The sequence below is a fragment of the Ictidomys tridecemlineatus genome, chromosome 7 (assembly GCF_052094955.1).
Source record: "Ictidomys tridecemlineatus isolate mIctTri1 chromosome 7, mIctTri1.hap1, whole genome shotgun sequence".
NCBI classification, from domain to species: Eukaryota; Metazoa; Chordata; class Mammalia; order Rodentia; family Sciuridae; genus Ictidomys; species Ictidomys tridecemlineatus.
This window is the reverse complement of record NC_135483.1, coordinates 20802712-20820045: the sequence shown is the minus strand read 5'-3', so window position 1 is coordinate 20820045 and position 17334 is coordinate 20802712. Positions and strand designations below refer to the sequence as shown.

Below are 17334 nucleotides of genomic sequence, written 5' to 3'. Positions count from 1 at the left end.
TCACCTGGGAGAACTTCTTAAAATTCTTATTCTGTCTAGCCTCTCTCCGACTCCACCGATTCAGAATGTCCAAGGGGAGGATCGGAAAACTCTATAATAAACAAGAGGCTCGGTAATTCTCATGAAGCCAGCCTGCCTGGCAACAGTCCATGGAAACACCTACGTCTTTCCCCTGGTACTTAAATGGTAGTTATTTGTCCTTTGGACAGAGAAAAGTGGTATAGACTGTGGGAAAACTTGGTTTATAGCCCTGCTCTTTTCATATAATAAAATATCAAGAATCTTGGATATAATATAGTATAGTCACTTCCTTACAATCCAAACGCTGGTTTTAGAGTGGGACAGGTGTGTGAGGCTTTGAGACCTGGCAAGCCATTCAACCAATCCAAAGTCCCAGGGAATCAGGCATGCTCTGTCGTCCCCATACTGTTAGCATCTGCCAAACAACAGATATTCTTTTAACACTGAGTAAAATTTCCTTCCCTGTTTGGCGATGTAGGCCTTGAAGAGTTTCAAATTTGGGTCATCATACTATACTAGAACCTGTAACATAGTTGATTAGAACTGTCTGATGATGCCTGACGAGTGCTTCTCAGACTTCCTTGTTTAGAACTCCTCTGGAGGGTGTGGTAAAAACACTTCTCCGGGTCCCCAGTGGGAAGAATGCGATTCAGTCGGTCTAGGGTGGCCCACGAATGTGAATTTCCAATAACGTTGCAGGGAAGACTGTTACTGCTGGTCTGAGCAGCTTCCTGAAGCACCACTGCTCTGAGCCTCAAGTTCCTTCAGGCAAACAGTATGTGTTATTCTCCTCTTTCTGTAGTAAGGGGTAGAGTGTCTGCGATGTCAAAGGCGCTCTTGAAATGCTTGGTTCATAAATGAATGAGTATAGAAAAAGTCTACATGAGTGAAGTTATCAGTTCCTTCAGGTCTGGGGAGAATGGATTAGTGGGGGACAAAACACTGTTTCTTGATGAGAACTGATTTAGGAATATCAGTGTCTGCAGGTATCAGAACTTCATAAAATCTCTGTGATCACTGGGGATATCTATTCACCTCTTTATCTAGAAGACTGCTGCCCACAGTGGACCATCACTTTGCATCCCATGAACTGGAGATGATGTCTTCCTGGGAGAGAGATCCTGTGCTCTCAGCAGGGATGTGTTGGTACAGTCAATTAGTCAGTGGAAACCCTGGCGATCTCTTCTACGCCAGACAAGGGCAAGTGTCTCAAGTCAGTATATCCTGACAGCCACTGTAAAAGCCCACAGAACTTTCCAGAAGAAAACTCTGTCCACTGGCATAAACAACAATGCATTTCACGAGAGGGCATGAAAATATACCTAGAAGTTTAACCCAAGTTGTCACTGCAATTCCCCTCCCTCTCCGCAACGCTCGCCAGTATACTCTGAGGGATTGCTCTCTAATTTCCCTCATCACTCTGTCCCTCAGCTGGCTCATTCCCAGAGTACGGGGCCCTGCGTGTTTGTCACCAGCATGGGGAAGTTACTTAGTTACCTTCCTTCCTTCCTTTTTTTTTTTTAAGTACATCTATTTTTCTTTGTCTTTTGCTTTACTGAGTCTTATTTAATCGCAAGGGCTTCTCTGTTGACCAATCCAACAGCTTCTCCACTGGAAAAATGTTCTGTAAGATTCACCTCTTTAGAAAAGGTATCAAGACAATTCTCCAGTTTCCAAGAGAAAGAGGAAATCATTCTTCAAAAGTAGTCTACAAGTTGTAGACTATAAGTGGTTCTCCTTTTTGCATGCCAAGTCTCAAGGGGCCAAAAGTCTCTCTTTGTGAACTAAGGCTAAGCAAGCTGAAAAATATCAATAATAAGGCTGATAATAAATTATGAAATTCAGCATACAAAATCATAGAGCAGAAGGGTATCTTAAAAACCTTAGATAAGTGCTTATGAATATGCATATGAATCACACCTAGACATGTTGTTAATCACATAGTTCCAACAAGTCCTCAGGTGAATCTGTATCATACTTTATTAGAACTGTCTGATAATGTCTGACTAGTGCTTCTCAGACTTCATTGGTGAAACCAGTGCTACTGGTCCATGGACCACACTTTGAGTAGCAAGGCCAGACAGTTCCTTGATCTGTAGCAGCACTGTCCAGTGGAACTTCTGCAATGATGGAATGCTCAATACATGTTCTAATATGGCAGCCATTACTCACATGTGGCTACTAAGCTCTTAAATTATGGTGAGTGCATGGAGGAAATTACTTTAAATTTTATTTAATTTTAATTCATTTAAATTTAAATGGCCATATGTGCCCCATGGCTACCCTATTTGACAGTGCCACACCGCAGAGTAGAAAGCTGAAATTCTGAGAGAATTAGTAAAAAGATTTCAGAAAGAAGAAACTGAAACAACAAAAAGAAGCTCCAAATCTTCTCATCTATACTGTAAATATATTCTTATTCCAACCTCCCTTTCCTGTTTTACATTGGGAAGACTCAAGGCTTCCCCTCTGTTTTCTATCATGCTCCCAGAATCACTCCATATACAAAACAGTAATTAGGAAAACTTTATAAACATTCTGAAGTGCAGACATTATCTTGTTTACACAAACCTCTTTGAGTTGGCAAAACCAAGCAAGAAACCTTATGAGAAACAGTTCCTTTGTTATGAGTCCTTTCACCTTGGGGTCTGTCTAGCAGGACTCAGAAGACAGGCCCCCAGGTCACATCGCTGTGGGTTCTGGTTCTTTGGCTTGGAACACAGGGGCAAATGCAAATAGTTCATCCATACAGAAAGGTTTAAAGGAAAAAAAGTGCTAAGTTCAAGTTGAGTTACCCCAAATGAGAAGGTGCTGAGGGTGGGGAATGGGTAGGGCTTAGTTTTGTCTAAACTGGAGCCGTCAGCTCCTAGCAGGTTATAGTCTGTATTGCAGTTAACGAGATTTGGAGATGTTCCCTGGATGGGTGAGTACTAATTTCCATTGAGGAAAAAGTTATGAGGCTTGGATGTCTTAATGATAACAGACAACTTCTCTGTGTGGGCTGAGCTACAAAGCATGTTGCTATGGAACTGCATGGATCGGGCTCTTTCTTTTGTGCACAAAGTTTCCCCTTAAAGAATCCACTTGGCATGAGGCACAAACCTGCTTGGGGACTCTTATGATTAATTGCTTGAACTGGCTGGTGGCCATCAGCAGGATCTTGCAATTTACCTGTTTCTATACAGAATTATGAAGCCAAAGGTTTAATGGGATTTCAGGTAATAGAGCCCAGATGTCCAAGACTATGATGTTTGAAATTACACCGCTTGCAAGGCTGCGGTGCTTAAATCTTATTTATTTCTTGCTCAGTAGATTTCCCCGTTCCCATCTTTACGTAACCTTGGACCAGTCAGATGCTAAGACCCACACCCTGACCTACCATATCCACAGAGAAGTCATTCACACACACACACACACACCTGTGGCCAACTGCCCAGAGACTCAGAGGCTCCCTACCCTTGAGCCTAGGCTTTTGGGATCACCTTTCAGCCAAGGATATGATAATTAACAGCCCCAATGCTTCTATGCAGCACTTAACTTCCAATTGCTTTCACACATATAATTGCATTTTTTTTTCTGTTAGGGTCCAAAAGAAATGGGCTGGGACAGGTATTATTATCTCCATTTTGTTGAAGAAACCAAGGTACACTGAAGAGAAGGGACAATAATAGGTAATATTTGTGGAAACCCTTGCATGCAAGAAGTACTGTTCCTATGGGGTTTATGAGCATCATTTTGTTGAAGACTGGTAACAGTCCTGAGGTTGATATGATTATCTGCTCCACTGTGAAACTGAAGACCGGAGTACAGAGTTTGGGTGACACTACTAATAAATGACGGGGCCAAGATTGAACTTGTTACTCTGGCTCTAGTTACTATCCACCGATGCCTCTCTGTCATTAGCATTTCAGACAAGGCCAGGAACCTGTTGTAAATGTGGCCTTCTCTTTACATCATTTGCAAGGAGTAAAAAATCCTAGGCACCTCTTTCTTTTATTATTTTTTTTTTGTAATTTTTAGTTATATATGACAGTGGAATGTATTTTGACATATCATACATACAGGGAGTATAACTTCCCATTCTTGTGGTTGTACATGATGTAGAGTTACATTGGTTGTGTATTCATATACAAACAGAGGAGAGTTATGTCCTTCTCATTCTACTGTCTTTCCTATTCCCATCCCTCTCCCTTCCCTTCATTCCCTTTTTGTCTAGTCCAATGAACTTCTATAACCTCCTCCCCACACTTATTGTATGTTAGCATCCACATATCGGAGAGAACATTTGGCCTTTTATTGGGGGCGGGGGGATTGGCTTATTTTACTTAGCATGATTGCCTTCAGTTCCATCCATTTGCTGGCAAATGCCATAATTTCATTCTTCTTTATGGCTGAGGACTATTCCATTGTGTATATATACTATATTTTCTTTAACCATTCATCTGTTGAGGGGTATCCAGGTTGGTTCCATAGCTTTAGCTATTGTGAATTGAGCTGCTATAAACGTTGATGTGGCTCCAGGCATGTCTTTTTTTCTTTCTTTCTTTTTTTTTGATTCCAAAGATTAGATTGAACCCAGAGGTGCTTAACCACTAAGCCACGTCCCCAGCCCATTTTTATATTTTATTTAGAGATAGGGTCTTGTTGAGTTGCTTAGGGCTTCACTAAATTGCTGAGGCTGGCTTTAAACCTGTGTGTGACCCTCCTGTTTCAGCCTCCGGAGCCGCTGGAATTACAGGTGTGCGCCACTGCATCCAGCCCCAGGCATATGTTTCTAATCAGAAACTAACTATGCCTTTGTTCCCTGCTCTCTTCCAGAGCAGTACAGCCTCCTGAGGGCTCTGATGAGAGCAGGGGGGTTCTGTTTAATGACATCCCATTTGAAAAAAGGCTTGGCCTAATAGTCCAGGCCCTTTATGATCACGTCTCAACATCTCCAACCTATCCCAATGCATTTGACTATAGTAAGTGGTCACAGTTGCCCAGTATGGCCCCACCTTTGTTGACACAGTGTCTTCTTTATTCCTCATCCTCCTGCCCAAATTCCACCCTTCTACAAGGGCCAGATGATAGGTTGCTTACTGCCAAGAAGTTGTCACTCTTGCATATCCTCTCTCTCTCTGTTGTAAGCTTTCATATGATTTTGTTGAATAAGGGAATGAATGGAGCAAACCTCATTTCTAGTTTTTAATGGTGTTGGTGATCAAACTCTCAGCCTCATGTTTGCCAAGCAAGTGATAGATCACTGAGCTACAACTCCAGGTCGACATCATTTCTTGATCACCATCCCAGGCACTATGAGAATTGTTGAGGATATAAAATGAATAACTAATAGCTCTTGCCCTTACCCTCAGGCAGCTCCCTGTCTACTGAGATACACACACACACACACACACACACACACACACACACACACATAAAAATCACTATTGCCTAATGACCCGGGCATTGTTACAGAAGCACAAGATTCCAGGGGAGCAGAGGGTGCAGGAGTGCTCCTTGCTTTTGCAGATAAAACTGGGAATTCTGTCCAAGTCTTATCCCCTCTTCTAGGAAAGGAAACCTCATGGGGCAAAGGGACCGTATCGTTGCACAGCTCTCAAGCCCTCAACATAGTCTCCTAAATTAAGAAAAGTGACAACTAGTGAAGATGGGGTCCTTACATTCTGGCAGAGGCTGTCCAAGGGCCTTCCTTCCCTTATCTGCAGTGGAAATGGAGAAGAGGGAGGCAGGCCCTAGTGGCTGTCCACGATGGCCCCATTGGTACTGGTCCACGAGGTTAAGGGAGAAACCCCCAGCATTTTCTCAGGATCAGTGAGCAGCAGAGGCCAAAACCACAGCTCTATTTTTCAAGGTGTCAAGGAATATTGAATGCACTGCCTTAAAATAAAAATCCAGGAAAATCTCCCCCAACCTGCACCTGTTCTCAAGGGTTGGAAAATATTTCTTATTTTTCCTATTTGAGAAGAGTGACTCTGATTATTTAGGATCATACGCCCCCTTATAAAACACTCTGCACAAATAAGCTTTTTAATTAGTGACCCTTTGAATTTGGTTTTGGGGACTACAGCAGCATTTCATTTGTGTTTCTCAAGTCTGTAGGATATGGGAGGGGGAGCCTGTCATTGCAAAACATTCATATCTTTCCAGAAAACTTGGGTTGCCCTACAATGTTAAAGAATCAGTGTGGAATAATGAAAATAACAGGTTCTTCCCCTTGCTAATTTTGAGACTGGTCAAATTACTTAAAACTCTCTGAGCCATCTGAGCTAGAGCTTCCTCACCTGTGGGAAGAGAAGAATTTGTGTGTGTTTTGCATAGTTTTTGTGAGAACTACTATATTCATGAAATCCAAGGTGCATTTAAAAAAAAGTGTCACTAAGAAAGAAAAGTAGCAAAAATTACTGCCAGTTAAATTACGACGCTCTGTTTTGATTGTCCTGCACAAGGCAAAAGATGAACTTTCTGTTGCTTTGAGGTTTCTTTCATTTGCTCTGAAGAAACCTGGCAATTTCTCTGCTCAGACACCAGCTTCATGTGCAGCAGGAGGTTCTTTTGCATGTATCTTAGTAATAAAAGGTGATATACCTTCATTTCCTTGTGATATCTTTCTATCTGAGCGCAAAGCTCAGATTTCTGCTTTGCAAAACCTGTAAGAATGTGGTTATACCTCCAATGTCAAAATTCGCCTCATTGATGGTGCTGTTTCCATGTCTTTTGGCTTAAAGATACATTTTCATTTCAATGCCAAATTATAGTGTAATATTTCTCAAACTATTATAAATAGCAATTAAACTTGAATGAAGTGATAAAAATATGAATAACTGCAGCCAAATTCATGTGTGCAAGGCTGCCATATGACCTACAGTGATTATAAGCCTTCCTAGATTATAAAATGTACAATTCAGTAAGGCAGAAATACGAAAAAATGCATCTCAGAGGCAATGAAAAATGGTAATTGAAAGAGCATATATCATGGGTCTTGTACCCAATAGATGCACAACAAATTTTAATCTTTTGTTTCTTAATAATGAATGAGAATGTGATGAAGTTCAAAAGAGTGTACAGGGACTGGACATCATCATTTGAAAGAGCTATGAAATGCTAGGTTTAAATCTGATTCTTGTTGGATAACATTTAGTAGCAGGAACTACAGAACCACAAGTGGTCTCTATATACTGAAAGAGATGGCTGCAAGTTCTTTGTCATAGACTCTCTTCCTTCCTTCCATTGAGAGGTGAGATTTCTCTCCCCTTCTCCCTAGAATCTGGGCCATGCCTATAAAGTTGTGACCAATAGAATATGGTTAGCAATGGCTTTCCACCAGTTGTGGGGTTATAATCTTTGGGAGGACTGGAAAATTGTTTTTTTCTCCTTTGAACTAGTGGCCGTGCTGCAAATAAGCTAAATAGCTACATGAAGAAGCCATGGGTGGGGAATTGAAGTGCTAAATGATAACGTGTGGTTAAAAAAAAACGAGAGGTCCCCATTGAGGCTTGCCCAAACTGCAAAATTATGCCCAAAGAATAACCTTGTTTTGAGACCCTAAAATATGGAGTGGCTTATTTCATAACAATAGATCATTAAATTTCACTACCTTGTTAATTTTCACAGATGCTCTGAGCAAGACTTAACTAGATTCCCAAGAAGCAGAAACCGAAATCCACTTTGTTCTGAACTGAAGACCTTTCATAATTATCCTACACAGTGGAGCTTGTCAGGGGCTAAGCAAAGCTCTCCTTAGCTCTCATGTGACTATATAATGAGGGGAGCCAAGACTCATTGCTGGTGGGTTGAGAAAAGAAACAGAAAAGAATCAACCCTCAAGAGGTAAAAAGTTTCAGCACATCTCTCTCTTTCTCTCTCTCTTTTTACACACACACACACACACACACACACACACACACACACACACTGAGTCTTGTAACTTACTTGGAAATGGAGAGCAGAGTCCACAAATTAGATGCTAACTGTACTTGTGAGACTCTCAAACATTTTTAGGTTTTCCATGGTGACCCCAGGGAATAATATTATATTGGAGGCAAGCAAGAATTGCTGAAGTATTCATTCATCTCAGTCACAGATTATCCAGAATGAAATCTTAAGAAGGTACAGAAGACCTTGTTGACAGAATAAAACACAGAGACTGGAATCAGTCATGTTCTTCTGATGGGAAGACTCCACATGGAGACAAAGTCTGGAAGATGATAATGTCACCTGTCACTTAAGGCAGTCACCAAGTATATATCATACTGTTGTTCACCATGGATGCCACCAGGCTGAGATCTCCCATTTCAACATGTAGCATCCTGAGTGCCAAGGTTACAGTTTGTGCAGCATGTTAGAGTAGATGGTAACTGTGTGTCCTTGGTGTCAGGGATGCCTGCAGAGGCAACACTGTCAAGCTTTTCATCCTTGGTGCAAGCTTAGGAGACGGATCTTTTTTGTCTCAGAGAACCTTTCAATAAGGGTGCCTTTTAATAAGGGTGTAGCAGGATGCTATCTACTATGGGTGTGGATGTTAGGAACTGGGTGTTTAATTTCATTTGGAAATCAGGAGGTGGGAAAAGTAATTTAAGTTCACTTAGTGTTGAATTCAATACAAATAGCTGTTATTTATCTTTGCTAAGCTACAGCAGTCATAAAATTATAATTCTTTCCTATGACTTGCTAGTTTCTTAAAGAAATCAGTAGTGTAGGACACAGCATATGGCCATTCGGGGTAAGTGTAAAGTGTACTCAAACAATGACTGAAGGTGAAATTGAGGTCAGATAGGATCAGTCCTCAGATGAGAGGTTATAAGGAGACCAGACTCTGTTGCAATCATTATATGGTAGGAGAATTTATTCAAAAGATTTTCCAAAAAATCGGAATAAGAATGATCAAGCCAGCTGTATGCAGTAGCACACACCTCTAATCCCAGTGACTTGGGAGGCTAAGGCAGGAGAATCGCAAGTTCAAGGGCAGCCTAGGCAACTTAGCAAGGCCCTAAGCAATTTAGCCAGACCCTGTCTCAAAGTAAAAAATCAAGTGCTGGGGGTGTGGTTCAGTGGTTTATCACCCCTGGGTTTAACTCCCATAATGTGCTCACTTTTCAACAGATCATATCCCTACACACAAAGAAAATCTTCCTTATAAGTCAAGTCGATGTCAAATACTTCTAGGTTCTGGCAATTTCAATAATCTAAAACAGATATTGGCCAACTATAGCCTCTGGAGGACAAATTTGATCCGCTGCGTGTTTTTGGAAATAAAGTTTTATTGGAACGCAGCCACGTCCATTTGTTTACCTACTGTCTGTGGCTACTTTCAAATTACAACAGAAGAGTTGTCACAGAGATAGTATGACTTACAACCCTCCCCCAAATTGACTATCTGGTTCTTTACCAAAAAAGCTTGCTGACCTCTGATAAAATAAATCTCACACTGAAATAAATCTAGTGCTGAAATAAATCTACGCGTTAGTGAGAAATCTTGGGGAAGTTTAGGGATTGCCAGGAAAACAGCTGTCCCTGTGCACTTTGCTCTCTGCAGATGAAGCATGAGTCTTTCATCTCCCCTAAGAACAGGTTCTGTGAAGCGGGGTAGCAGGATGGAAGCAGGAAGGACCTACAGAGAGCATCAATAAGTGGTAGTTGGTCGAGGAGTAAAGTCACAGGAAAAAGTGTGAAATTGCAGCAATCTGGGTCCATTTAGTGCAGAGGCAGAATTAATAACTGATATGCATTATGTACCGTGGAAGAGTAAATAACCGATATGCATACTGATAGATTTTTAAAAAAATCATTTAAGGTCTTAGAAGGGTAAGTTTCAGCAGCATGGAAGACTCTAAAGTTTGTTCTCAGCATTTCTTGATAAAGTATTATCTACATAGACTTTAGAGAATTTCTGACGTGGCTTTGTGTATCTAACGTGTATGCATAAATATTCCTTCACGGTATCCGCTCTCCACATTAGTTTTCCTTGCTAGTCCCTGGTGTCAACATTCATCTCTCAGACACTTGCAGTCGTTTTCATCTACCTTCTAATGCTCTCCTTTCTCTATGATCTATTCGAGACACTTTTCAACAGATCATATCCCTAGAAATCTACCTGTCTCATTCATCAGCTCACACGCCACAAACAACTCCAGGAGCAACAGATTGTGCTCGATTCTGAGAGGGATCCAGAACTTGCTGAGGGAGTTTTTTTTTTTCCACCAAGTTCTTAAAATATTTGGGAGGAGACACAATGTATTTACAGAGACATAATTGACAGTACAAGATATTAGCTGTTTTAGCACAAAAAGATTATCAAATTTCATGGGAGTGAACACCGTGGCAGAGACTCGTCTGAAAGAGGCTGGAACTTGACCCAGGCCTTGAAAGAAGGGAGAAAGGATATTCTAGAAAATTAGTGATGCTCACCTACATCCAGAAGCCTCCAGTGGTTCCACATTTAAATAAATTTAAAAATACCATGTTATATCTGAGGCTGTCTATACTCACGACCCACCTGCACCTTTCCCCAAGCCCTTCACAAGTAAGTTCTCCCCAATTCTTCTTGGTGCTTTTTGGGTGTTGTGATCTTACGCATATGACTGGCACGTAGTTTGTGCCAAATACAGCTCTGACCACATTATGTAAGTTGGTCTGTATTTAATAAAACAAGTGCATTGGTTATAATTGCTATTGAAGCCTAAACAGTTATTCTCAAGTAATTTTATTGAATGTACTGTGAATTAGTAAGAAATAGTTCACAGCCTAGTATCAGTGCTCAGCCTTCACTTGAATATTTTTAAAAATTTAAATTTAAAAATTTTACTTATTTATCTCTGAGACGGGGTCTTGCTATGCCAGCCTCACATTCCTGTGTTCAAGAGATCCTTCTACCATAGCCTCCTGAGCAGCTGGGAATACAGATACATACCATCCTGTCTGTTTCTCAATTTTTATTTTTAACTCACAAATAACTGTATATATTTATGGGGTAAAATGTTATGCACACACACATATATACACACATACACACACACACACACATATATATATAAATGATTAAATCAAGCTAATCAACATATCTATCACCTCACACACTTGCCATTTTTCTGTAGTGATTACTTTTAAAATTCACTCTTTTAGGTATTTGAAATATATGATATGTTATCATTAACCATAGCCATCATTCTGTATAATAGCTCTCAAAAACTATTTTCTCCTGTTTAACTTAACTAAGTTAAGTTGACCAACACCCCACCTCCACCAGGTCCTCCTGGTAACCACCACTCCATCTGCTTCTCATCTATGGGTTTGATGTTTTTTGGTCTATGTATATAAGTGAAATGTGCTATTTGCCTTTCTGTGCCTGGCTTACTTCACTTAGCATAATGTCCTTTAGTTCCACTCATGTTGTAACAAATGGTCAGAATTCCTTCTTTTTAAAGGCTGAATAGTATTCCATTGTGTACATATACCATGATTTTATCCATTGGCCCACTGATGGACATTTGGGTTGAATCCATATCTCATCAGTCCATACTTTAAATAGTGCTACTCTACTCTACCTTCATCTCTTCTCAAGTATCCTAAAGCACATACTGTCCATTTTAGGGGCTAAAAACTGGTGCCGTAGGCTAAATTTGAAATGGTCATTAATGCTTAGAAATTGGGAGACTTAGACTTCTTTGGAAGTTTGGCATTTGTGACATTGCTGCTCCACATTCTCAAATGGCAATACTTGCTTGGAGCCAAGCAAGTCTGCCCCTTCAGATGCTGCATGAAGCCTCTGGGTCCCCACAGTCCCCATGGTACTTTCTACCATTCTCAGGCCAGCTCACCTTACTTATTCTTGAGTTCGCCTGAACCCTGCAGGCATTTATGTTGGCCACACTAGGCTATGATGTGCATTTTGGCACTTTGATCACATGATTGTATACTCTAATTGCTTTCTGTGTGCTTGTCTTGTGCTGGCATCTAGATGGGAATTCCTGGAGGGGAGAGACCGTGCCCTCTATTTCTTGATCTCTCAGTAGACAGCATGGTAAGTGCTAGCACAATAAGTAAGTGCTTACAAAACCTCTGAAATGGAAATAAGGAAAACCACTCCATTCACAATATCCTCAAAGAAAATAAGATACTTGGGAATCAACCTAACAAAAGAGGTGAAAGATTTATACAATGAAAACTACAGAACCCTAAAGAGAGAGATAGAAGAAGATCTCAGAAGATGGAAAAATGTACCCTGTTCATGGATAGGCAGAACTAACATCATCAAAATGGCGATATTACCCAAAGTTCTCTACAGGTTTAATGCGATGCCAATCAGAATCCCAAAGACATTTCTTGTAGAAATAGATAAAGCAATCATGAAATTCATATGGAAAAACAAAAGACCCAGAATAGCAAAAGCAATTCTAAGCAGGAAGTGTGAATCTGGAGATATAGCAATACCAGAGCTCAAACTGTACTACAAAGCAATAGTAACAAAAACAGCATGGTACTGGTACCAAAACAGGCAGGTGGACCAATGGTACAGAATAGAGGACACAGAGACTAATCCACAAAGTTACAACTATCTTATATTTGATAAAGGGGCTAAAAACATGCAATAGAGGAAGGATAGCATCTTCAACAAATGGTGTTGGGAAAATTGGAAATCCATATGCAACAAAATGAAATTGAATCCCTTTCTCTCGCCAGCCACAAAAGTTAACTCAAAATGGATCAAGGAGCTAGATATAAAAACAGAGACACTGCGTCTGATAGAAGGAAAAGTTGGCTACGATCTACATATTGTGGGGTCGGGCTCCAAATTCCTTAATAGAACGCCCGTAGCCCAAGAGTTAATAACAAGAATAAACAAATGGGACCTACTTAAACTAAAAAGTTTTTTCTCAGCAAGAGAAACAGTAAAAGAGGTAAATAGAGAGCCTACATCCTGGGAACAAATTTTTACCCCTCACACCTCAGATAGAGCCCTAATATCCAGAATGTACAAAGAACTCAAAAAATTAAACAATAAGATAACAAATAATCCAATCAACAAATGGGCCAAGGACCTGAACAGACACTTCTCAGAGGAGGACATACAATCAATCCACAAGCACATGAGAAAATGCTCACCATCTCTAGCAATCAGAGAAATGCAAATCAAAACCACCCTAAGATACCATTTCACTCCTGTAAGATTGGCAGCCATTATGAAGTCAAACAACAATAAGTGTTGGCGAGGATGTGGGGAAAAGGGCACACTTGTTCACTGCTGGTGGGACTGCAAAATGGTGAGGCCAATTTGGAAAGCAGTATGGAGATTCCTGGGAAAGCTGGGAATGGATCCACCATTTGACCCAGCTATTGCCCTTCTTGGACTATTCCCTGAGGACCTTAAAAGAGCACACTATACGGATACGGCCACATCAATGATTATAGCAGCACAATTCACAATAGCTAGACTGTGGAACCAACCTAGATGCCCTTCAATAGATGAGTGGATAAAAAAATTGTGGCAGCTATACACAATGGAGTATTATGCAGCACTAAGAAACGACAAAATCATAGAATTTGCAGGGAAATGGATGGCATTAGAGCAGATTATGCTAAGTGAAGCTAGCCAAGCCCTAAAAAACAAATGTCAAATGTCTTCTTTGATTTAAAGAGAGCCACTAAGAATAGAACAGGAAGGAAGAGCATGAGGAAAAGACTAACAGTAAACTAAGACGAATGGGGGGAGAGAAAGGAAGAGAGAAGGGAAAACATATGGAAATGGTAGGAGACCTTCAGTGATACACAAAATTATAAGAGGTTATGAGGGGCAAGGGGGTGGGGGGAAAAAAGGGGAGAGAATTGAACAACAGCAGAGGAGGTAGAGAGGGAAGATGGGAGGGGAGGGGAGGGGAGGGGGGATAGTAGGGGATAGGAAAGGTAGCAGAATACAACAGTCACTAATATGCCATTATGTAAAAATTTGAGTATGTAACAGAAGTGAGTCTGTATTATGTATTTGGGGAGTTCAAAACCCAATTGAGTCGAATGTATGAAAGATGATATGTCTTGAGCTCTGTAATGTTTTGAACAATCAATAAAAAAAAAACAATAAGTAAGTGCTTGATAAAAATACTTTAAAAATAACTAAATGTGTAAATGGTCTATTCCATCTAGGCTATACACCCAAAGTACAAATTCTAAACCAAATATGCAGGTGATTTTGTTAACACTGTGGATAGATTAATGACAGCTACGAAGTCTCTGACATCTTTTCCTGGTAAGAGGTGAAGCTCTCCTTCTATCCCCTCACATTTAAATGCACGCTGGGCTCTGGCTGCTTTGACCAGTGGAGAATGGTGGAAAGACTGGCGGGTTTTACTTGGTCTGTTGAGAAGTCCTGCTGGAGAGACCATGTAGAGGAGCCCAGAGAATATATGGAGGGAGGAGAGCCCCCCAAGTCATATCTTCTAGCCATCCTTGCCACCAGCTCAAAGCCACATAGGAGCCTCATGTGATGCCATGTGAAGCTCTAGAGCTGCTCAGCTGAATCTTGCCCCCAATCTCAAAAAACTGTGAGATATAATAAAATGGGCATTAAACAATGTTACACAGTAATGGGTCGACGAAACAGAATTTATCTCAGGGTTTCCATTGTGAGCCTGACTGGTATTTTTATGAATCTTTTTAAAGCTATGGCATACACTGGGCATGATAATGCTTGCCTGGCATTCCAAGTAAATGGCTGAGGCTGTTCAGGAATGGAGAAACCGAACTGGGAATTCTGGGTCCGAGGCTGAGAAAATCCGTATCTCCTGGCGCACATACAGAGTGAGCACTTTGGTTATTTATAATCCATGGTCACGTCCTTCAGGAACGGAAATGGGGAACAGTATCTTTTTCTCTTCAGCAATTCTGCTGGGTTATTAACTTTTTATTTTACATTTTATAAAGGTATTTATCCATTATTTTGATCTACATAAATAATCTGGCCGTGATTCTGTGTTTTATGGCTTCTGTGTCAGTTAGGTAGTGGAATATAAAATTTGATAGTCTGTAAGAAAAGTTTCGTTTCAATTGCTAGACTCTAGGAATCTCTTAAGCCCCTAAAAAGTGCACATTTTTAATAACAGCCTACCTTCTCCCTGAGAGTGTTTTTAGTTAATCACTACATTTTTCTCTTCAACCCATTCTTATCAGGTTGTAAAATCAGATTCCCAAAGAACTATTCTCATGTGTTTTTCAATTTCCTGTTGCAAACCCTGGGAGCCAACAAAATGGGTCACAGTAATAACTGAAGCTACCTTTACAGAGAAGCGTGATCTAGGCTTGTCCAAGGTCGGAAAAGGCAGTGGACAGAGTTGACAGTTGCCTCATTAATTCCTGATGCTTTACTCCCATTAAAAACAAAAACAAAATAAGAAACAATCAGATAACATCCCAAAGAACAGCCTTTCTATTTGATATGGCCATTTTGTAATCATTTGGCTTGTCATGATGCACATATGCTGAACCTGTCTTTGTTCCAACTGTCTCAGAGGTTAAGTGAAAGGGGTGGGGGCATAAAGTTCATAAAGAAGACCTCTGATGGACTGTGAAGATATGAAGACCTCTGGAATTATTTGCACATCATTTCTAAAAAAAGTTAAAGTTATATATATATGTATATACACACACATACATATATATAATAGGAGGGAGAAGTTATTGAAGTTAAATTGGGTGAAAGGAGTGCCTAAGAGAAATGAAAGTCTCATAATGAAAGGAATCCAAATATTTTTGTCTTATCCATTACATATTTCTTGTCCAGCTCTATGCAATAAACTGAAGCCCATATTCATTAAAATGACTTCTACCCATAAGTGGTTCACAGTCTGAGTGGTGGAGTGGTAGAAAGAGGAAGTGACTTAACTGTTTTACAGTGGGAGAAGGACTATGTTAGTGGTTTGGAAAACATGCTAGAACACACAGGTAATAATTAACTACCTGCATGGAGTGGGAGGGGTCATTTAAATAGAGCCTAGAGCATGAGTAGGACATTTCGTTGTATAGCTAGAGGAACAGTGTTTCTTGGCTTAAGCTAACATTTGGAAGAATGAAGAAGCAGAGCTGTTTCTGGCATGCCAAGAAGAAGAAGAAAAAGAAAAAATCATCAGATATTGGCTTAGTCATAGGATGAGTTAATTGAGTGTGTGTGGTGGGGGAGAGAGAGGGGGTTGGTTCGGCTTGCAACCTAATCTAGTGTTTGGAGCCAGAACATGAAGAGACATGCATGCCAGGCTAATGGGTTTGGATTTTATCATGTAGGCATTGGGCATTTAGGAGTGTTTCAAAACTAGAGGGTGCGGCATAATCATCGTTACGGCTTAAAATATCACTGCTCTGCTACTATAGGGAAGGTGAGCATGTGGTGTGTCTTTGCAACAATTGGTACAGTTGCTCTTTTACATTTGTTGGAGTAATTATTTGATTATTCCTTCCCTAAATACCAGAGCATCATTCAAACAAGGCCCATGTTTTGCTTTTGCACAGAACAGGGTCCCCAGCACCAGGAACACAGAAGAGTTTCAGAGATGATTGGTGAACGGATCAAAATTATTGAATATTCCTGTGGGCCAGGCAAGGGGTGCGGAAGGCCTGATCAGGGTGGTGACTGTGTCAGCAGGTAAGAGGAAAGAGCTCCGGCATTTCAAAAATGAACTCATGGGTTCTCTAAGAAATGTGGCAGGAGAAAGGGAAGCCTCAGGTTTCCAGATGGGTGACTAGGGGAAGGGAAGCTATTACATAAAGAGTGAAAACAGAAGGTGGAGGAATGGATGTGTTTGATACAGGAAGATGGTAATTTAGTTTTAGAGATGTCTTTGAGGTGCCATTGGGACATCCAAGTGAAGCTATAATAGGCAGGAGACAGAACATCATAGTGGCAGGAACCGAGAGGACAGAGGACCTGGAATTCAGGCTTTGTCATTTACCATCTATTTGATCTAGATGTTCCATGAACTTTTAAGTCAGGTTTATAACATATAAAATAGGGATGATAAGAATTTCTGCCCTGACCAATTAATATACCTTATAATAAGAAAATAGCTTAATAACTGGGTCAGTACCACATGCCTATAATCCAAGTGGCTCAGGAGACTGAGGAGGAGCGCAAGTTTGAGGCCAGCCTGAGCAACTTAGTGAGACTCTCTGTCTCAAAATAAAAAGTAAAAAGGACTGGGGAGATGGCTCCGTGATTAAGCACCCCTAGGTTCAATCCCTTGTAAACAAAAGAAAGTATAACAACAACAACAACAACAAAGACCCCCTAAAAACCTTTATAATAATCTAAATTAAAAAAGTATATGAGAAAGT

At 40.5% G+C, this 17334-nt stretch overlaps 1 protein-coding gene across 7 annotated transcripts in view; it reads right to left on the bottom strand.

Moving 5' to 3' along the window:
* The window catches only part of Samd12 (sterile alpha motif domain containing 12), a 430917-nt gene that overhangs the window by 67663 nt on the left and 345920 nt on the right, over positions 1-17334 (bottom strand). Inside the window, exon 5 of one of the 7 annotated variants that reach the window (XM_078016759.1) lies at positions 5-91. The exons of the other annotated variants lie outside the window; for them this stretch is intronic. Within the exon in view, the coding sequence (XP_077872885.1) occupies positions 36-91 (56 nt within the window). The 3' untranslated portion in view covers positions 5-35. The remainder of the gene's footprint in view (positions 1-4; positions 92-17334) is intronic. 7 annotated transcript variants of the gene reach the window in all.